Here is a 23,597-nt window from a genome sequence, read left to right as displayed (position 1 = left end):
TGTATCTTCTGAAATTGGGCATATGCCATAGCTGTGCATGGAGAACCAAGAGAGGACCTAAGAGTCATAAAGACTATAATCCCCCCCCCCACCCCCCAGTACTTCCCCTGACATTAGAGACACATAGAGGCTGAAAATATGTTTTCCAGAAGGAAGGGTGCGCATCAAAGCACACAAAGGAGACTCTGTTAAACCTGGATCGCCAGCCTACCACTGGGCACATGACAAAGTTGCAAGAAGTACATATAAAACATGATTTTTGTAAGACCAAGGTCAATACTAAAGTTGGGTACACACTGTACAATTATGTGTCAGATAATCTGAGAATTTAACGACCTGTCAGAGGATTGTATAATGTGCACACATGTACAATCTCCATTTACAGGATCGGACTGGCCCAGCGGGGAGCCAGGTCATACCTGGTTTGCACCCGTGCGTCAATGCTCCGCCCACTACCATGAAGAGGTAGAGCTCAAATTGCCACAAATCTGATTGCAGTGACAGTAACCAATGAGGTGGTGGTGACCAGTACTGTTGCCCAGAGTGACAGCTCCTCCTATCCTTTCCACTAGCAGCTTCTAAGCAGTCTAGTCTGACCGTTAAAAAGGCAGCAATACAGCAATATAAGAGACGCATCTCCAGGTAGCACCTGCTGCCAGGACACAGAAGGGAAGGAAGAACATCTGTCCAAAAGGAGGGGGCTGATGAAAAGGAGACATGAAGGAGGAAAAGGCGTGGTTTGGTGTGGAGCGCCAGGCTAGGAGAGGATTATGAGAACGGACCAGCCCCAAGGTCAGTAGTAATGGGGTGGTCAGAAAAACTGCACTGTATGGAATAATGTAACCTGGTGGCACTACTAATGTGAACTGGGGCACAACAGTATTGAACAATGTGGGGGCAATAAAATTTGGCAAAATGTAGGAGCTGTGCAATGTGGCACTAAGTGGGAGAAACTCTAGTGTGTCATAATGTAAGTGAGAAAGAAGTGATTGGCATGAGAACGGTGGTGGTGGAGGTTGTGGCGTCAGCAGTTTTGCACATTTATTCATAGCTACTACAGGAAGTTCTGCATTCATTGTGTGTAGTGCTTGGGAAAGGGCAGCGGCCTTGCATCTCAAAGCCATGCCCCCTGACATCTTGGGGTTTCTGCAGACTCTTCCGCCGGTAGCCCCTCTGTACTACCAGGCACTTCCCACTGCTGTCCGCATCTACTTCTGAATTGGAACCGCCACCTGCCATCTCTTTGGAGAAATCCGGGGCCTCGAGTTCCGGTTGCGGTGGTGCCGGATTACGTTCCCCGGAAGTGGACACCCGGCTGCCGATCCTGTCTTCTGTGGAGGAGAAAGGGAACGTGGGGACATGACTGTCCCAGTTGCCCAGTGCTCTGGCAGCTTGATAACACAATCTGAGGGGGTGACACCATAATAGCAGAGCAACTTCTACTACCATAGAATGTCAATAAAAAGCTTAATTCTGCAGCGTGGTACACTGGGTTCCACAGGGAATACATTGGGGTGTAGAGAAGAGATGGATCTAGATCCAAAGGCCACAACAGGCTAAAGCTTTAGACTGTCCCAGAATGCATTGCGGGGCCTCCTCTATAACCCCGCCTCCAGGCACTGTGAGCTCAGTTTTAGAGTTGGTGCCTGCATGAAAAGCCCTGAAAAGCTTTTTAGAAGACTTCAAGGGCAGCAGCACTTCATATGCCAGTGTGACATACTGTGCTGCAGCTCCATCACCTCCCCAGCGGCGTCGCATACTACCGCTGGCTCTATTCCCAGGTACTTGCAGCGGAGGCGCTCCGGATCCTAGGCACACCACTGCAGATGCTCTCCTGGTTCGCGTGGCTGCTACTAAGGGAGGAGGTGAGAGGGTCCCCCAGATGGGACCCGCCATTAAATCACGTCGCTGGCGTGGACACTGTGACAGAGCAGGGACCCCACTATATCCACCAGGGCATGGGAGCACAGGTCGGATAGTAAAATATCCACTTTAATAAGGCTCCATATTACCCGGTGGTGAGGACCAGCATAGGCGCTTGACCTGTAGCCCTTCCCCCAGCTCCGGGCGCAATCTACTGCCTGTCTTGTCATCTGCCCTATTTGATATTTCATTGTGACCGAGCAGTTCTTAGAACTCGTCCTGGTTATTTACCTAAGGTGGTGTTATCTTTTCACGAGATTGTGGTTCCAGCCTTCTTCTCTTCAGAATTGTCCTCCAAAGAACGGTCTTTGGATGTGGTACGGGCTCTCCATATATATGTGGAGAGGACTGCCTCTATCAGGAGGTCAGATACCCTACTTGTACTGTTTGGTTTCCACAAACGTGGATGGCCTGCAAATAAGCAAACCTTGGCCAGATGGATTAGAATGGTGATTGCACAAGCTTATGCGCAGGCTGGACTCTCAGCTCCTGCTGCTATTAAAGCCCATTCTACTCGGTCTGTTGAACCCTCTTGGGCGGCCCGTCGTGGCGCATCCGCAGAACAATTGTGCAAGGTGGCTACGTGGTCCTCAGTGAACACGTTTATTAGGTTCTATGCGTTTGATACTTCCACCTCCCAGGATGCTTCCTTTGGACGCCGGGTTCTCATACCCGCGAGGAAGCATCCCCTCCCTTGAAGAACTGCTTTAGGACATCCCAGATGTATTCCCTGTGGAACACAGTGTACCCCGCTGCAGAAAAGGAGATTTATGGTAGACTTACCCATGGTTAAATCTCTTTCTGTGAGGTATACTGGATTCCGCACGGCGCCCACCCTGACGCACTTAGCTTCTTTGGGTTTGTATGGCATTAGCCGCTGGTACATTCTTCTGTCGTGAGAACGTGGTTCTATGTGGCTAACATCTGCCTTCTCTTTTACCTGCTTCTGCATTGGACTGGTTAACAAAACTAAGCTCACAGTGCCTGGAGGCGGGGTTATAGAGGAGGCCCCGCAATGCATTCTGGGACAGTTTAAAGCTTTAGCCTGTTGGTGCCTCTGGATAAAGATCCATCTCTACACCCCAATGTATTCCCTGTGGAACCCAGTGTACCTCGCAGAAAGAGATTTAACCATAAATCTCCTTTTTTAAAGTAGTTATGGCAAACAACTAAATGTGTCCTTAAGGCAAATAAAAATCAATAGCTCCCGAATGTTAAATGTGACAGTTCTTCATAAAAAGATCTCTACCCATATAAGTGGGGAGAGAACCTTCTTCATGCCCTGATACCTTCCTAAGGGCAGGTAAAAGATATTTATATTACACTAGCTGGAGTACCCGGCGTTGCCTGGGATTTTAAGAATGTTTGTTTACAAAAATGAATTTCAATATTAAACGCACAGTATAAATAACAATACGGTCGTATGTAAAATTTCACGATCTTCGCTTGTAAACTGTGGATTTGTATAAAAAGACAGAAGGACAGAAGGGCAGAAGCACAATGGTTTGCTTTTATATTTTAGATAAGTACCTAGATAGATCCTCCTCCCCCAAACACTCCACAGTTTCTTATATAGCGCAGCACATTATGTATCTCCTGATATACTCTGTGCTGCTTGGGGACCGTGCTACTTCCACTATATAACTCTCAGTGTGTGGGTTCGTGCTACCTCCATTCCTTTCCTCACATCATGTCACTGGCCCTGTCACATGCAGCCCTGTCATCACTGACATATCATGCATGTCAGTTTGTGCTGCTGGCCAACCCCTAGTGGTGTGTTACCCCAAAAGTGTTTGTTCCCAGAGTGTAAGTCATATGTGTCGCAAGTTTGGTGTAAATTGGTTCAGGCATTCCAGAGTTATGTTGTCAGCTGAAAAACTCTGAGCTGCTGCCTCAACCCTAGGGGGGCTAGGGGTGTCTAACCCCCACAGAGTTTGTTTCCAGATTGTAAGTGAGATGTATACCAAGTTTGATGTAAATTGCTCCAGCCCTTTCATAGTTTTACTGTCTCCTGAAATACTCAGTGCTGCTGTCCCACCCCTAGGGTTGCTAGGGGTGTCTAATCCCCACAGAGTTTGTTCCAAGATTGTAAGTCAGATGTGTACCAAGTTTGGTGTAAATTGCTCCAGGCCTTCCACAGTTTTGCTGACTGCTGACATACTCTGCGCTGCTGTCCCACCTCTAGGGTTGCTAGGGGTGTCTGACTCCCATAGTGTTTGTTTCCACAGTGTAAGTCATATGTGTACCCAGTTTGTTGTAAATTGGCCTAGCCATTCGGGAGTTATGATGTCTCTTGAAATACTCAGTGCCGCTGTTCCACCCCTAGGGGTGCTAGGGGTGTCTAACCCCCACAGAGTTTGTTCCCAGATTGTAAGTGAGATGTATACCAAGTTTGGTGTAAATTGCTCCAGCCCTGTCATAGTTTTGCTGTCTCCTGAAATACTCAGTGCTGCTGTCCCACCCCTAGGGGTAGTAGGGTGTCTAACCCCCACAGAGTTGTTCCAAAATTGTAAGTCAGATGTGTACAAAGTTTGGTGTAAATAGCTCCAGGCCTTCCATAGTTTTGCTGGCTGCTGACATACTCTGTGTTGCTGTCCCGACCCTAGGGGTGCTCGGGGTGTCTGACCCCCATAGTGTTTGTTTCCAGAGTGTAAGCAATATGTGTACCAAGTTTGTTGTAAATTGCTGCAGGCATTCCAGAGTTATGCTGTCTGCTGAAATACTCAGTGCTGCTGCCTCACCCCTAAGGGTGCTAGGGGTGTCTTCCTCCCACAGTTTTTGTTGGCAGATTGGAAGGCATATGTTTACCAATTTTTGAGTACATTGCTCCAGCAATTCTGGAGTTATGCTGTCTCCTGATATACTCTGTGCTGCTGCCTGCCCCCCTAGGGGTGCTAGGGATTTCAAATTGTTTTAATTGCCTCGGCCATGTTTTAATACGCTTGTATGTAAAATTTCACGATCTTCGCTTGTAAACTGTGGATTTGTATAGAAAGACAGAAGGACAGAATGACAGATTTTCATTTTTATATATATTAGATAGATTACCTCCAGCTGTATACTGTTGACCATGGGGTTTAGGGCTTCTGCCTTCAGCTGGCTCTGTAACACAAACATTACACAGAATTAGTATATTTTTCAAATACAAACACAACTCCACACATTGACTAAAGTCAAACACAAGCCACTAACTGTACAAGGCCAAATTGGTAAGCTTGCATAAATATTTGCCCAAAAGAGAATACATATGTTATATTATATGCACATATTTGTCTAAAACACTAGCGGAACAAACATTAACTGTATACTAACCCCAACACAAGTCACGGAGTCAGAGAAACTCTTTGATAACGAGGAAACTTCCTTGCACATAGCACCGGTTAGCCTAAAACAAATACAAATGTATAGAAGTAGTGAAAGATATACACAATATTTACTGCATACTTCATTGACTCTAATAGAAAACTCATCTACTACTAGCTTGTATAATACACCAGCTTCTATGGGCCTCATTCAGAGCTGTACACAAACCCAATGTTTCTGCAGATCAGTGATTATCAGCCGACTGCACATGCCTCTAAGTCACACGGCGCATGTGTCCGTGATGGTCTTGCGACAGTGGATGCAAAGCTGATTTATTCACAAAGTGATTGACTGTCAAGGACTGATTGGTGAGGTGACGGGGAGTGTCGGCAAACATACATACGTGTATTGACCAGTGGCGGCTCCAGAGGTATGTCTGCATCGCAGTACAAAATTCAACACAACTTAGGTCCAACAGTATATCCAAGTCTAAGGCAGGTGCTAGTGGGCATTGATCAGGGTGACATATAACAAAGCAAGCACACACGGATAGGGGCAGTCCGCCCGCGAAGATGTGTGTATCCCTGCATACGGGGAAATATCAGCATTTAGTACAGTGCATGCAAACAGAAACTGTTGTGCCCTGCATCGCCCCTTATGAGTTGGAGAAATGATGTGAATACTAAGCTGACATGGCATAACGGAGCCAGCAGAGCTGGAGCTTAGGATTTCTTTTCACTATATTATGCTTAGTGTATTCATTTATTTAGATGGTGTCATCATTTATTTCTATAACACCATTAATGACGCAGCGCTGTGCAGAGAATATCTGTCACTTGCATCCGTCCTTTCCCTACTGGAGCACGTGGTCTGAGGGGTTGATGCAAAAAGACTGGAGAGGTGGATCAGCTTCTACCAATCATTTTATAGAATGTACTGGATAAATGCTTCCTTTAAGCTGATTGGTTGCCATGGGCAACTTCTCCACTGGCTCACTTCTCCACTCTTCTCATTACTTCAACCTCTAAGGGGGATATGTACTAAACAGTGATAAAAGTGGAGAAGAGAGCCAGTGGAGAAGTTGCCCATGGCAACCAATCAGCTGCTCTGTATACTTTTATAGTATGCAAATGTTAAATGTTACGTCGATGCTGATTGGTTGCCATGGGCAACTTCTCCACTTTTATCATTGCTTAGTACATCTCCCCCAAAATTCCCCAACACACAAGCACATACACACACTGGGGTACATTCTAGTCACTGTGCTAGTGGTTATAAATGGTTTAGATCTGTATTTATATACTCACTTTGTTAAGACAACTGCTTGGTCTTTCACCGGCTTGTCTACGTCTTGTCCATGAAGTATTAATTCTGCCACCTTATGAAGCTGCTCAATGCAGCGGGCGGTGATTTCTGCCAAGTTTTCAATAGACGTCATGTATATATCCTAAGTGTAGAAAATGGGAGAACACTAATTATCACACATCATTGTTCTATACATCAGGTTTATTTCCATAACTAGTTTCATGCAGGAAAATGACCTTTCCACCATGGACACAAACATACTGTATGCTAACGGTGTGATTAGCCAGCACTAATTTACATTATGTCTGACCGCTAATGAAGGCCTCTACCTCTTATTAATAAAAATCTCACATAAAGATACATTTGAAATACTGTGAACGGCTTCTTATATATTTGCATGTGTTGTATAAAACTGAGCGTGCGTGAGTGCAGGGCTGCTGCAGGAAAGGTGGACAGCGAAGCTGAAGAACACCGCTGAGGGCAGGCCAGATGCGGGCTGGACACGCACGTATCACATCTCTTAAACATTTTTTTCTCCTCTTTTTTTCCCTTGATTGTATTATCAATTACTGTCTGTTGTTGAATATTGTCTCTCTTCACAGGTAGGCCATATTACCTTATATATTGTCCTTATATATAGATTGTCCACCTCATTTTGATTTATTGTCCCTTATATATTGTCCTTATATATAGATTGTCCCTCTCGTTTTGACTTTTTGATTATCTGAATTAAAAATGGGTGGGGCAGAGATTGAGAATCTCACTCAGTGTTTATCATGCATGACGTATGCACACCTGGCACAACAGTCCGAGTATTGGTACATCTGTACATGTGTGAGCGAACGGCCTCCCTGGAAGCCCAGGTAACTGATCTAGAGCGGACCGTTACTCGACTGAGGAGTATTCACAATCTCGAGCAAAGTTTAGATAGAATGGTGGAGGAGTTGCAGGGGGGAGCACTGGTAGACAAGGATGATCAGGTAGATAGCTGGGTCACGGTTAGAAGGAAGAAGAGGGGGAGGGGGAGACAGGACATCTCCGATCTGCCAAACCCCAACAAATTTGCCCGACTGGATGAAGATTCTGAGGATGGCAGTGAAGAAATGACAGAACCAGAGGAGACGATTCCCTCTAGCAACCAGAGGAGCGGTCCCCCCGGTACAGATGGGGAAAAAAGTTAGTGAGGTACCTAGTCAGATTGTGGTGGTAGTGGATTCTATTATCAGGAGGACAGACAGGGCAATCTGCTACCGGGACCGTGATCGCCGTACAGTTTGCTGTCCTCCGGGTGCTCAGGTACGGCATATAGCGGACCGGGTAGATAGATTGTTGGGAGGGGCTGGTAAAGACCCGGTGCATGTTGGCACCAATGACAAAGTTAGTGGTAAGTGGGATGTCCTTAAGAAAGACTATAGGGAATTAGGCAAGAAACTTAAGGCAAGGACATCTAGGGTAATATTCTCCAAAATATTACCTGTGCCACGCGCTAGCCCAGGGAGACAGAGGGAGATTAGGGAGGTAAATGTGTGGCTTAGAGACTGGTGTAGGAAGGAGGGGTTTGTGTTCTTGGAACACTGGGCGAAATTCTCAGTCAGGCGCCATCTTTTTTGTCACGATGGATTGCACGAGAATAAGGAGGGGGCTGCGGTGCTGGGGGGCAGGATGATTAGAAGGTTGGAGGAGCTTTTAAACTAGGAGCCTGGGGGGAGGGTTTAGCTAGAAGCTACGGGTCAAGCAGTGAGAACAGTAAGGATGAGGGTAGTGAACAATTTGGGGGTGGAGAAGGGGGGAGCGAAAGATCAGCCGGCAAGGGCAAGGGTATTTGCATGGGTATTGACACCGGAAATATTGACAAAGGTATTGCCCAAGATAATCCCAATTTATTACCTAATGACGAATATGGCTCAACAATACGGTATATAGAAAATGTTGTCCATAGCATAAGGGAAGATACTAACTTCGGGGGGATTAGAAAGTCTTAATAGCAGTGATCGCACTGATCCCAAAAAAAAGTGGGTCCCAGGGACCCCTCACTTTCAAAAATTGGGGTCCTAGCGGTCTTTTTCTGGGTCCCATCGGAATGATGAATTATTAATCTTAATCTTGTTTGGACACTACAAAAGTGTTGCAAGGTGGGGGGATGGGGGTGACAGTGCTGCTGGGCTGTGTAGCATGAAGGACACCCTGCACCAGAGCTGTAACTAGACATTTTGGTGCCCTTAGGCAGAAAGTGAATTGGTGTTCCACCTCACTAGATTGTAAAGTATAGGCAGTGCGCGCCGGAGGCGCGCCGCAAAATTTGAGGGGCGTGGCTTCATGCAGAAGGGGCGTGACCACATAATAGTGCCAATTCACATTACACCACATAGTAGCGCCGCTTATACAGATTGCACCAGGTAGAACCTCCTATACACACTGCACCAGGTAGAGCACGTTATACATATTGCACCAGATAGAGCACATTATACATATTGCACCAGGTACAGCACGTTATACACTTTGCTCCAGGTACAGCTCGCTATACACTTTGCTCCAAGTAGAGCACATTATACACATTGCGCCAGGTAGAACACGTTATACACATTGCACCAGGTAGAGCACTTTATACACATTGCACCAGGCAGAGCACGTTATACACATTACGCCAGGTAGAGCATTTTATACACACTGCGCCAGTAGAGCTCGTTATACGCAATGCGCCCGGTAGAGCACGTTATATACATTGCACCAGGTAGATCAAATATAAACATTGTGCCAGGTAAAGCACATTATACACAATGCACCAGGTAGAGCACGGTACACACAATGCGCCCAGTAGAGCATGCTACACACATTGCAGCAGGCAGAGCACGTTACACACATTGCTCCAGGTAGAGCACGCTATACACATTGCAGCAGGCAGAGCACGTTACACACATTGCTCCAGGTAGAGCACGCTATACACATTGAAGCAGGCAGAGCACGCTATACACATTGCAGCAGGCAGAGCACCTTATACACAATGCGCTAGGCAGAGCACGTTCTACACAATGCGCCAGGCAGAGCACGTTCTACACAATGCGCCAGGCAGAGCACGTTCTACACAATGCGCCAGGCAGAGCACGTTCTACACAATGCGCCAGGCAGAGCACGTTCTACACAATGCGCCAGGCAGAGCACGTTCTACACAATGCGCCAGGCAGAGCACGTTCTACACAATGCGCCAGGCAGAGCACGTTCTACACAATGCGCCAGGCAGAGCACGTACTACACAATGCGCCAGGCAGAGCACGTACTACACAATGCGCCAGGCAGAGCACGTTCTACACAATGCGCCAGGCAGAGCACGTTCTACACATTGCGCCAGGCAGAGCACGTTATACACAATGCTCCAGGCAGAGCACGTTATACACATTGCGCCAGGTAGAGCGCCGAGACACATTGCACCAGGTAGAGCGCCGAGACACATTGCACCAGGTAGAGCGCCGAGACACATTGCACCAGGTAGAGCGCCGAGACACATTGCACCAGGTAGAGCGCCGAGACACATTGCACCAGGTAGAGCGCCGAGACACATTGCATCATACCCCGGGCACACACACAGCAGCTACCCACCACACACCCCGTACGCGCTCACACACACAGCATCTGCCCACCTTATACCCCGGACGCGCACACACAGCATCTACCCACCTCATACCCCATGCACACACACAGCATCTGACTGTCTCATACCTGGGGCACACAGACAGGAGCTGTCACCTCATACCCTGGGCACACTCAGCAGCTGACCACCTCATACTCCAGGCACACACACACAGCATCTGCCAACCTCATAATCCCCCCCCCCTCTTATACCCCGTGCAAACACCCAGTAATTCCCCCCCCCCCCCCCCAAAACAACCCGGACACACAAGCAGTAATTGACCATCTCCCCTTGTACCCCAGGCACACACACACTAACTGGCCCCCTCCACATACACCCCGCAACAGTGCAAGCACCTCCTCGCTGGCAGAGCCCATATGGCAGGCACGGCGAGAGCCGGCAGCCAGAAGTCCGTTTACAGCAGCGCGGAGACCGGAATGGTGGGACTCGGGAGATGTACACTGCACGCACGGTGGCCGGAGCTCAGAGCGGCTGACAGGAGCGGCGGGGAAACTGACCTGGGGAGAGGCGGTGCGCTCAGTCCATGAGCACGGGTGCCATTAGCGGAGGGTTCAGGCAGCAGCGCCAAGTCTGTGATGAATCAGCGCCTCCGCGGTGCTCACCTTCTCCCCCCACAGTCACAGGAATCAATCACTCACTTAACAGGAAGTGATTGGCTGATGCAGCAGAGCGCGTCCCCGGGGACTCGCCCATTTCAGAAAAGTGAGTCACCTTCCCTCAAAATCGGGTAAAATACGCGCTATAGCGCGTTTTTGCAATCACTGTAATAGGTCAAATAGAGATAGTGGTGAAGATGGCTGTATTAAGTATGATGGGGATGAAGAGGGAGGAGGAGAATAACAGTCGGTAAGGGTAATTCTAGAAAGGCACTTGTAAATATAGATAAGAAACCATTAAAACAAACGGACAAGGGAGAGGCTAAGCTAAAATGTATACTTGCGAACGCAAGAAGCCTATCAGGTAAAATGGGGAAATTGGAATGGCTTGTATCAAAGTCCCAGTATGATATTATAGGTATTACAGAAACATGGTGGGACGACTCTCACGACTGGGTTGCCAATTTGGAGGGATATTCTCTTTTTAGGAGGGATAGGGCTACCAAAAGGGGCGAGGGATATGTCTCTTTGTTAAACTATCTCTAAAACCAAACTTAATAGATGGTATTTACAAGGGGACTGGAGATAACGTGGAGTCACTTTGGGTTGAAAGCACAAGTGGGGGCACAGGAACAAAGAAACTAGTCAATGGCCCGTGCTACAAGCAACCAGATATTAGCGTACATGACGAGGAACAACTCTTACAGCAAACTGAAAAATCTGCGGGAATGGGGGACATCCTAGTGTTAGGGGATTTTAACTATCCTGATATAAATTGGAGTAATGATTCATGTGTAAAAACTAGGAGCAGCAGGTTCTTAAATACATTAAAGGATCAATACTTGACTCAATTAGTCGAGGACCCAACTAGGGGTAAAACTATTCTGGACCTAGTTATTACCAATAATGTGGACATTATATCAAACACTAAAGTTGGGGAGACCGTGGGAAACAGTGACCACTATATGGTCACATTCGACATCAGTTTCAAGAAACATAGCTATAAGGGAACAACTAAAACATTTAACTTTAGAAAAGCTAACTTCAATAAGCTGAGATAGGCACTAAACGACATTGATTGGGAAGTTTTGTTTCATGGTAAAGACACAACGGAAATGTGGGATGCTTTAAAAGGGTTGCTTAATAGCAATATTCACAAATTCATTCCCATGAGCAGTAAACGCAGGAGTACTAAACACAAACCAATGTGGCTTAATAAGGAGGTCGAAGAAGCAATGGCTAATAAGAGACGTGCTTTCAAAACATTTAAATCTAATGGCAGGGAGGAGTCAATCCAGTATTATAAGGAATGCAATAAAGAATGCAAAAAAGTAATAAGGGCAGCTAAAATTATAAACAAAAAGGAAATTGCTATAGAGAGTAAAACCAATCCTAAAAAGTTTTATAAATACATAAACAGTAAAAGGTGAAAGAAGGAGAACGTAGGCCCATTAAGAGATGAACTGGGAGCTTTGATAAACAATGATAAAATAAAAGCGAAATACTGAACAGTTTTCTTTCCTCAGTGTTCACCAGGGAGGATCAGACGGCGAGAGTAGTGCATAACGATAGTGAAGGTAATGACGCTTGGCTTGATACTTGCTTAAGTGAGGAAGTAGTACTGGGGAGACTAAGCAACATAAAGATAAATAAATCACCAGGCCCAGATGGTTTTCATCCGAGGGTTATTATGGAGCTTAGGGCACAGCTAGCAAAACCCCTATACTTGATTTTCCATAGTTCAATTAGATCAGGCATGGGGGGTCATCCGAGTTGATCGGTCTCTACGGATTTTTTCAGTGCAGCGATTATGGCAGAATGGGGCTAATCTGCGCATGCGTATGCACCGCAATGTGCAGGCGCGTCGTACAAGTACAAAGAGCTTTGTGGTTTTGCACAGGTTCTAGCGACGCTTCCAGTCGCACTGGCGGGCACAAGGAGATTGACAGGAAGTGGGAGTTTCTGGGTGTCAACTGACCGTTTTCTGGGAGTGTTTGGAAAAACGCAGGCGTGGCCGGGCGTTTGCTGGGCGGGTATCTGACTTCAATATCGGGACCTTGCAATCATCGCACAGAATAAGTAACTACAGGGCTGGTCTTGTTCTGCACAAAATGTGTTTGCTGCCACTTGGCTGCACAGGCGTTCGCACTCCTGCAAAGCGAAAATACACTCCCCGTGGGCGGCGACTATGCGTTTGCACTGCTGCTAAAAGTAGCTAGCCAGCGATCAACTCAGAATGAGGGCCATGGTACCAAAGGATTGGTGGATAGCTGAGGTAGTGCCTTTATTTAAAAAGGGAACTAAAAATAACCCTGGTAACTATAGACCCTCTAGAGTGGGTAAAATATTGGAAGGTATTTTGAAGGATAGCATAGAGGATTATCTGCAGGTTAATAAGATTATTAGCAAAAGTCAACATGGGTTTGTAAGGGACAGATCATGTCAAACTAACTTAATTAACTTCTACGAGGAAGTGAGCGAGAATCTTGACCAGGGAAGAGCAGTGGATGTGGTGTATTTAGATTTTGCAAAAGCCTTCGATACAGTGCCTCACAGGAGACTGATCATCAAATTAAGGGAACTTGGCATAGGATATACTATTTGTACATGGATAAGTAATTGTACGAGTAGTGGTCAACCGGATGTTCTCCAGCTGGGCACCAGTAGTCAGCGGAATACCACAAGGGTCCGTACTTGGCCCGCTACTGTTCAATATATTTATCAATGATCTAGGAATAGGCCTGGAAAGCACAGTATCAATCTTTGCAGATGATACTAAACTGTGTAAGGTAATTAATTCAGAAAGCGATGTGGAGTCTCTACAGAATGACTTGTATAAACTCAAAACCTGGGCATCTAAATGGGGAATGAGGTTCAATATAGAAAAATGCAAAGTTATGCATTTTGGGACAAAAAACACACAGGTATCCTACACTCTAAATGGGGAAAATATAGTGGTAACTGTGGTGGAAAAAGATTTGGGGATGGTCATAGATAATAGGCTTAATAACAGTAGACAATGTCAAAATGTAGCAAAAAAGGTAAGTAAAGTGCTTGCGTGCATAAAACGGGCATTGAGACAAGTACAAATCATTGGTACGTCCGCACCTGGAATATTGTGTTCAATTTTGGGCACCATATTATAAAAAAGACATCGGGGAACTAAAAAGACTTCAAAGGCGAGCTACTAAATTGATTAAAGGATTAGAGACACTGGAGTACGAGGAAAGGCTTACTAGGTTAAATATTTATACACTAGAAAAGAGGCGTCCAAGAGGAGACATTATTAATATCTTCAAATATGTAAAGGGTCATTACAAGGAGCTAGCAGGGGATTTGTTTATTAATAGAACTCTGTATAGGACACACGGGCACTCGCTGAGGCTAGAGGAGAGAAAATTCCGTACACAACGTAGGAACGGGTTCTTCACGGTAAGTGCAATAAAGATTTGGAACTCCCTGCCGGAGAAGGTAATAATGACAGACTCTGTAAATGCATTTAAAAACGGATTGGACAAATTTCTAACTGGAAAAAGTATCCAGGGTTATAGCATTTAGCATAGTGTCATTAATATCTGGGAGTGGTAAGAATCATAGTTGTCAATTGGTACTAAACCATTACTTCAGCAGGTGCATTATAATAGGAACAGCTTAACACAGAATACAGGTTGATCCAGATGGGCATTTTGCCTCTTTTCAACCTCACTAACTATGTAACTATGTAATGCCACACCATACCATATATTGCCGTACACACTATAACTATACATATTACACTATACTATAACTATACATACTACACTATACTATACTATACTATACTACAAGTATAGATACTGCTACACACTATACCATAAGTATACATACTACTACACACCATAACTATGCGTACTGCTGCACACTATAACTATACATACCACACCATACTATACATTGCTGCTACACACTATAACTATACATACTGCTACACACCATAACTATACATACTGCTACATACTATACTATAAGTATACATACTGCTAAACACCATAACTATGCGTACTGCTACACACTATAACATACCACACACCACACAATAACTATACATACTATACTATAAGTATACATACTGCTAGACACTATCATTATACAGTACATACTGCTACACCATAACTATGCATACTGCTACATACTATAACTATACATACCACACCATACAGTAACTATACAAACAGTACTACTACATACTATACTATACTATACTATACTATACTATAAAGGGTATATTTACTAAGGTGTGAGGTTTTTTAGAAGTGGAGATGTTGCCCATAGCAACCAATCAGATTTCACTTAACATTTATCTTGTTGCTTCTAGAAGATAATAGACAGAATCTTATTGGTTGCTATGGGCAACATCTCCCCTTCTAAAAATCTCACACCTTAGTAAATACTGTATACCCCCTAAGTATACATACTGCTAGACACTAACTATACATACTGCTACTTATTATAACTATACATACTACACTATACTATAAGTATACATACTGCTAGACACTATGGGGTATATTTACTAAGAATCGTATTTGTGTCGATTTGGTGGGAGTTTTATCTCGAATTGTATCGGTTGTGTTTTTTTGCAACTTTTTGAATAAATTGCATGTAATTTACTAAGCTGCCGAGTTGTCTTCTTTCCTATTTTCCGATGTTGTTGTGATTCGTATTGTCCCTTCAGCCACCCAAGGGCCATGGGTGAAGCCCGAGGCTGTCCCCCCCCCATCCATGGGCAGTGGATGGGAGGCTGATAGCCATTGTGTAAAAAATAGAATATTGTTTTTTGTAGGAGAACTACAAGTCCCAGCAAGCTGGTACTTGGAGAACCACAAGTACCAGCATGTGGGTAAAGAACGGGCCCGCTGGTACCTGTTCTACTACAACAAAAAAATACCCTCCAAAAAACAGTACACAGACACCGTGACTGTACAATTTTAATTACACACACTTACACACTCACATACTTACCTACATCCAACGCTGTGATTCACATCCACTTGTCCAGTAGAATCCATGGATTACCTGTAAAAAATAAAATTATACTTACAAACAATCCATTGTAGATCTGTCCTCTTCTTTCTCATCGTAATCCACGTACTTGTTTAAAATAAAAAAACGAAAATCTGATCCTCGCAACTAAAGGGGTTCCATGTTTACACATGGAACCCCTTTCCCCGAATGGCGGGACCCCCCGTGACTTCTGTCAGTGAAGGTCCCGCCAGCCAATCAGGGAGCGCCACGTCATGGCGCTCTCCTGATTGGCTGTGCGCTCCTGCACTGTCAATCAGGAGGAGCGCACTGGTTACAATGTAGCTTAGCACAGCTCCATTGTAACCAATGATGGGAACTTTGCGGTCTGCAGTTAACCGCGAAGTTAATTGGGGTCACTCCCAAGTACCAGCTTGCGAGGGAGGCTTGGGGGGGGGGTTAATGCCACGGCCGCAGGGACCTATATAAAAGCGTCACCCGGCTGTGGCATTATCTCTCTGGCTAGTGGAGCCCGGTGCTGGTTCAAAAAATACGGGGGACCCCTATGTCTTTGTCCCCCATATTTTTTGAACCAGGACTGGACGCAGAGCCCGGTGCTGGTTGTTTAAATATGGGGGGACCCCAGTCATTTCCCCCCCTGTATTTTTATAACCAGGACCGGTTCAAAGACCCCGAGGCTAGTTATGCTTAGGAGGGGGGACCCCACGCTACTTTTTTTCTTTAATTTAACACACTTTCACACCCCTACCCACAGATAAGCATGCACGGATCTCACTGATCAGTGCATGCCTATCAGAATACGGATTAAAAAAAGCAGGTCTATTTTAAAACTGCTTTTTTTTACGAATTCTATGATTTACCGGCAGTGTTTGGCTTTTGTCGTCAGTGATTGTGAATACGAATTCTTAGTAAATTACCGAGTTGTATAAAATAACAGGCGTGTTTGACCTATGGTGTATTCATTCGTATTTGTGAACTCTGCCGTTAAAACAAATACAAATGCCCTCATCACTACCGAGATTTGGGTTTAGTAAATTTCTGAGATGACTTTTTGGAGAAAAAAAAACTCGGTCAAAATCAGGACCTTAGTAAATATACCCCTATAACTATACATACTGCTACACACTATAACTATACATACCATAACTATACATACTACACCATACTACACCATGGCAGAACAAGAAGGACATAATATGTAATATCTGATGGACCTTCACTTTGGACAACAACACGTTATTATGAACAAGAATGACCTTTATGACAACGAAGCCTATTAGAGAACCTAATTGTTATGTATAGGAGATTCAAGATTCATGGGCAAGTCTGCCACCTTATGGATAGAACCATTCTCTTTAATTAGCTAATCTGACCATATTGGGCATTTCCCCTTTCTGTTCATCAACCAATGTATCTCCATGTTTTAATCTATATGTACGCCTTGTTTGTAAATAAGCTATGAATAATTGTATAATGTTATGGTATAAATATGTATAGTCAGTGTTCTAAAGACACAGGCTCATTGATGAATTCTGTCTTGGTCCACACTTCTCTGCGCAGAATATTGGGTGTGGTTCCCTCTTTGATAATAAATTCTAAATGCTGAATATCATCACAATGGAGAACTCTCAATTATTATTACTTTCATAATTCTGCTTTAACAGAGCTCAATCCAATGACCCGCGAAGGGGGCAATTTGCCGTTGCAGTGGGGTGCAGATGCCGGAAAAGATACCACAATCTGCCCCCCTTACGACCCAATCTCGCCCTGTACTCACAGATTTTTGTATGCAACCCTATGGAGCTGCAATCTGCTAGTCCAGAGGTACTGTAAGTACGGCATATAGCCACACTTACCTGTGCCAAGACTTAATCGTGGTAAATTGGATTGACCCCTATAACTGTACACACTAATACATTCTACAGTATGAGCAGTGGCGGAACTAGCGAGCGGTGGGCCCAGGTGCGACAAAATGCTTTGGGCCCCCCATCCCATCCAAGTCCACCCCCTCACCCCTGGAGAGGATCTGGTGAGGGGGACCTGCTCAGGGAAGTGGATACCTAGCAACAGTGCCGTAACTAGACATTTTAGCACTGTGTGCAAGAAACAGCATCGGAGCCCCACCCCTGCATGCAAAACAGGGGCAGTGCGCGCCGTAGGCGCGCGCAAAAATACAGAGTGGCGTGGCTTCGTGGGGAAGGGGTGTGGCCACAAAATAATACCAATTCATAAAACGGTGCACAGTAGTCTCCATTGTTCAAATTACGCCGCACAGTAGCACTACTACACCAGGTAGAGACTCTTTTACACCTTACGGCGGACAGATTCCTCTTTTTACACATTACAGCAGACAGCATCCCCTTTTTACACATTACGGCAGACAGCGTCCCCCTTTTTACACATAACGGCAGACAGCGTGCCCTTTTTACACATAGCGGCAGACAGCGTGCACTTTTTACACATAACGGCAGACAGCGTGCCATTTTTACACATAACGGCAGACAGCGCGCCCTTGTTACACATAGCGGCAGACAGCGTATTTACAAATAACGGCAGACAGCGTGCCCTTGTTAAACATAGCGGCAGACAGCGTACCCTTTTTACACATAACGGCAGACAGCGTGCCCTTGTTACACATTACGGCAGACAGCGTACACTTTTTACACATAACGGCAGATAGCGTGCCCTTGTTACACATAGCGGCAGACAGCGTGCCCTTGTTACACATAGCGGCAGACAGCTTACTTTTTACACATAACGGCAGACAGCGTGCCCTTGTTACACATAGCGGCAGACAGCGTGCCCTTGTTATACATAGCGGCAGACAGCGTGCCCTTGTTACACATAGCGGCAGACAGCGTGCCCTTTTTACACATTACGGCAGACAGCGTGCCCTTGTTACACATTACGGCAGAAAGCATCCCCCTTTTTACACATTGCGGCAGGCAGATTCCCCCTTTGTACACATTGCGGCAGGCAGATTCCCCCTTTGTACACATTGCGTCAGGCAGATTCCCCCTTTTTACACATTGCGTCAGGCAGATTCCCCCTTTTTACACATTGCGTTAGGCAGATTCCCCCTTTTTACACATTGCGGCAGGCAGATTCCCCCTTTTTACACATTGCGGCAAGCATATTCCCCCTTTTTACACATTGCGGCAGGCAGATTCCCCCTTTTTACACATTGCGTCAGGCAGATTCCCCCTTTTTACGGCAAGCAGATTCCCCCTTTTTACACATTGCGGCAAGCATATTCCCCCTTTTTACACATTGTGGCAGGCAGATTCCCACTTTTTACACACTGTGGCAGACAGTCCCCCTTTTTGTAGAAAGAAAGAAAGATAAGAAAGATAAGAAAGAAAGATAGATAAGAAAGAAAGAAAGAAAGAAAGAAAGAAAGAAAGAAAGAAAGAAAGAAAGAAAGAAAGAAAGAAAGAAAGAAAGAATTATACTTACCCTCTCCGCTGGCTCAGGCTCCTCGGTGCAGCTTCTGGTCACTCACGATTCCCGGGCAGGAGAGAAGGAGGAGGAGGGAGGTGGAGGAGGGAGCCGCAGCAGTGCTGTGTTATTGGTGGAGGCGCTGCTGCTGCTGCCCCTCTGCTTCACTATAGGCTGTTCTCGGAAGACAGCCTATAGTGAAGCAGAGGGCCAGCAGCAGCAGCGCCTCAACCAGTAGTAAAGCGCTGCTGCGGTGCCCTCCTCCACCTTCTCCCCTGCACCGCTGCTCCTCTCCTCCTCTCTGGGCGGCTGTGTGCTGCGGGCAGCGGTTGCCCGCAGCACACAGCGGCATGTAATGAGTCAGCTTGACTCATTACATGTCTTGGGCCCCTGGACAGAGGCGGGCCCCAGTGCAACGCACTGGTTGCACTGGCGGTAGTTCCGCCTCTGAGTATAAGCATACTACACTGTACGTATACATGCGATACATACTACTCCATATTATAACTATACATACGATACCATACTATATCTATACATACTATACCATTCTATAACTATACATACTACACCATACTATATCTATACATACTATACCATTCTATAACTATACATACTACACCATACTATATCTATACATACTATACTATGCTATAACTATACATACTACACCATTCTATAACTATACATACTACACCATACTATATCTATACATACTATACCATACTATAACTATACATACTACACCATACTATATCTATACATACTATACCATTCTATAACTATACATACTACACCATACTATATCTATACATACTATACTATACTATACCATACTATAACTATACATACTACACCATTCTATATCTATCTATCCATACTATACTATACTATACTATTACTATACATACTGCACCATTCTATAACTATACATACCACACCATTCTATAACTATACATACTACACCATACTATATCTATACATACTATACCATTCTATAACTATACATACTACACCATTCTATATCTATACATACTATACTATAACTATACATACTACACCATTCTATAACTATACATACTACACCATTCTATAACTATACATACTACACCATACTTTATCTATACATACTATAACTACACATACTACACCATTCTATAACTATAAATACTACACCATACTATATCTATACATACTATACCATACTATAACTATACATATTACACCATTCTATAACTGCACATACTACACCATTCTATAACTACACATACTACACAAAAAATATGATATGAAATTCACATTTACTTCAGTGCTGATTTCTTTAACATCAGCTTTGTCTCTTTCTTCCTCTGTCACCTTCAGGACTTCTGTTACCGTGCCCTCCGCCTCCTGAACATCCACATCCACTTTTTCTGCCTGTCCTTCTGAATTTAGGCTTTCTGAAGACAGCCAGTCATGGGCTTTCTTCCTCGCCTAAAGTCATTGCACAGAAATAAAAAAACATTTGAACCCATTTCATTTTTATCCCACTGCCCAAGTACTTACACATAATAAATATCACAAGGACATAACTTTCCTGTCAAGTTTAAAGAGGATAATCTACATATTAGTAGTGTAAAGACGATTTTTTTTGATATACCAAATTAAAGCTCTTTGTCCGTAGATGTGCAGAATTATATTGGTGTTGTGATTGGTTGCTTCATTTCGGAGTTAGGTGGCAAAACGTCCGCCAGTCAATTACAATGCATCACCATTAGCTCTTTGAAAATGTGACAGTTGGTGAACTCTGCCTGTGCATCTGCCAGGTGACCTGGAACATGTGACCTGCTGGGCGGTCACTGTGACAGTTATGTGCAGCCACCCACTAAGCAGGGATACTACGGGGTATCGACTCCTAAGGGGATGAAAGGGGGAGAATGTCCCACCCAGCAAACCTTTGCCCAGTTGAAACCAGGCACATCAGCTAGTAATAATGATTTGATGATCTTTCTTTATATTCTCGTACTTGATTGTAAGCTCTCTTATCCTTTCTTTTCATGTCTGCATTTATTTTGTCTACCATATACCGGGTTTAATTTATGCAATGTATGCTCTCATTTACCCATTGGAGAGCACCGTGGGAACCATTTCAAATCAACAACAATATATAATAATAATAATCATATATATTAGCTGGTGCAAACTGGTTAATGACATGTGTCAGGTGCTTCTCTATCAAAGCAGAGAGTGACTTACAGTTTGGCAGCCTTATGCCGGGTACACAATGGGCGATATATTGCAAGCATGTCAGCAGGTGTATACATACAATATATCTGTGAATGACGTCGTTCACAGACATGTTGCCTGTGCAGATATATTGGTGCATCTGGCTGTGTGTATGAGCAGGCCTCTGACCGCCCGTACACATGCTGCAGGGGCTGATGTCAAATGCCCACCCAGATGAATGACAGGACCAACTTATCGACTGGCCGATCAGTGAGTATACATGCTTACCAGAATTTGGCGCTCTGTCAAAGTTTTTTAGCACACTCCCGGAAAACGGTCAGTTACCACCCAGAAACACCCACTTCCTGTCAATCACTCACCGATCAACAGAGCGACGGAAAAGAGTCGCTCGACCTTGTGTGAAACTGCATAGTTTTGTGTGAAAGTACATCGCGTGCGCAGAAATGCCAATTTTTAACCTGATCGCTGCGCTGCGAACAAAGGCAGCTAGCGATCAACTTAGAATGACCCCCAATGTGTTCGCAATTCTGCAAATGCAGTCGCAGAATTGTGAATGCATTGCAAAAATTGAGTACCATCGGCCATACCGGTTGACCCTGGCAGACACAGGCTAACTGAAATGGCTGATCTGCGATTTTGCAAATTTACAAGGTCATTCTTCCTCAAATTTCCCCTGATTCTACCTCCCTCCAGTCTCGGTGCATGTCCTCGTGTTCTAATACTTCTGTTCCTTTGAAAAATTTCTCCTTCCTGTTACATTTGAAAGTTTCTGTTATGTCCCCCTTTCCCTTCTCTGCTCCAAACTATACATGTTAGGATCTTTCAGTCTTTCCGGGTAAGTTCTGTGATGTAGGCCATGCACCATTTTAGTTGCCCTTCTTTGTACACTCTGTAATGTATTAATACCTCTCCTGTGAATATACTCCGTTTACTACCTCTGTTTTCTATCCTGCAACCAGGATAGGTGTGGTATAGAAGGTGGACATTCATCATGCCGACATGGATGAAGTGTCGACATACAGTCTGATCACTTGCTTGGCATGTCGACATTGACATCCCAACATTTGTCATGTGGGCACTTATGAAATATCAACATGACTGGTGGCCCAGTGGTGACCTATCTGATCCAGGTGACAGCGGCGGCTTCCGGTAATCACATGTGGAGCTGTTCCAGCACAGATATCTGATGAGCAGCGTTCTGGCGCGTCCCCTACCCCCTCCTATCCATAATCCTTACTCCTAACCCTCCCCTAGTGCCTTCCTTTAACCTTCCAGCCCCCACAGCCTAATCGTAACTGCTCCCTAGTGCCTAACCCTCCCATTCTGCAGTCTAACCCTAATGTCCACATTCTGATGATATCACCATGTTGCCTGCTGACATTTCAACAGTGTTGACATTATAACCGTCAACATTGTGGTGTTGGCATTACGATTGTCAAGATTGTGATTGTCAACCTTATCCCATGATAGACCTATACAGCTCAATGACACAATACACAGCACTAACACAACCTGAGGACTGTGGTCTAGTTTCTTTCTGTACATGACAAAGAACCCACGGACACAGTGTGCTCATTTATAATAAATACAATAATACTAAAGCAATTGGGAATGTTATTTGAATGTTATTGGTGTCAGCAGTATTTTACTTAGCGTTCTACTGCTTTGTGCTGAGAGGAGCAATAGTGGAATGAGAACTAGGATTGTGAAGAACGACAGATTTCATTCATTAAAAAAAAACATTCATATAATTCTAAAATATCTAACGGAATAAATAATAGATGACAGCACAGACCTTATTCAGCTTGTCAGGCGTAGCAGCAACATGAAGCTCAAACAGTAACTCTGTAAGCATGCTGGCAAACTCCTCCGTCTCCTCCTCTGCCAATAAAACATTTCCAAATGTTACAGTTATCCATATAATTATTATTATAATATTGTGCTGCTAGTCAGCAGTAACTATAGAGCAGCAGTCCGTGATTTGTAACTAAAAAACATCTCAGCAATTAGTAGAACCAAAAATATCCCCCTTTCAGATCCCCAACACACCGGCCTCCAGCATTAGAGTCTGAGAACTTAGATAAGTTAACTACGACATGGGGGGGGGATGTATAAAACCTTCTAAAGAGAACACATGG

At 44.7% G+C, this 23,597-nt stretch overlaps 1 protein-coding gene across 8 annotated transcripts in view; it reads right to left on the bottom strand.

Annotated features, from left to right (window-relative positions):
- Window positions 1-23,597, bottom strand: part of FAM114A1 (family with sequence similarity 114 member A1) — a 156,213-nt gene that overhangs the window by 3,773 nt on the left and 128,843 nt on the right. For all 8 annotated transcript variants that reach the window (XM_063922606.1, XM_063922568.1, XM_063922550.1 and 5 more), the window contains exons 9-13: window positions 23,255-23,340; window positions 20,539-20,706; window positions 6,534-6,673; window positions 5,236-5,308; window positions 4,972-5,025 (exon numbers count right to left, since the gene is read on the bottom strand). In XM_063922606.1, the coding sequence (XP_063778676.1) occupies window positions 4,972-5,025; window positions 5,236-5,308; window positions 6,534-6,673; window positions 20,539-20,706; window positions 23,255-23,340 (521 nt within the window). The remainder of the gene's footprint in view (window positions 1-4,971; window positions 5,026-5,235; window positions 5,309-6,533; window positions 6,674-20,538; window positions 20,707-23,254; window positions 23,341-23,597) is intronic.

The sequence above is a fragment of the Pseudophryne corroboree genome, chromosome 1 (genome assembly GCF_028390025.1).
Source record: "Pseudophryne corroboree isolate aPseCor3 chromosome 1, aPseCor3.hap2, whole genome shotgun sequence".
Classification (NCBI taxonomy): domain Eukaryota; kingdom Metazoa; phylum Chordata; class Amphibia; order Anura; family Myobatrachidae; genus Pseudophryne; species Pseudophryne corroboree.
This window is presented reverse-complemented; position numbering and strand designations above follow the sequence as displayed.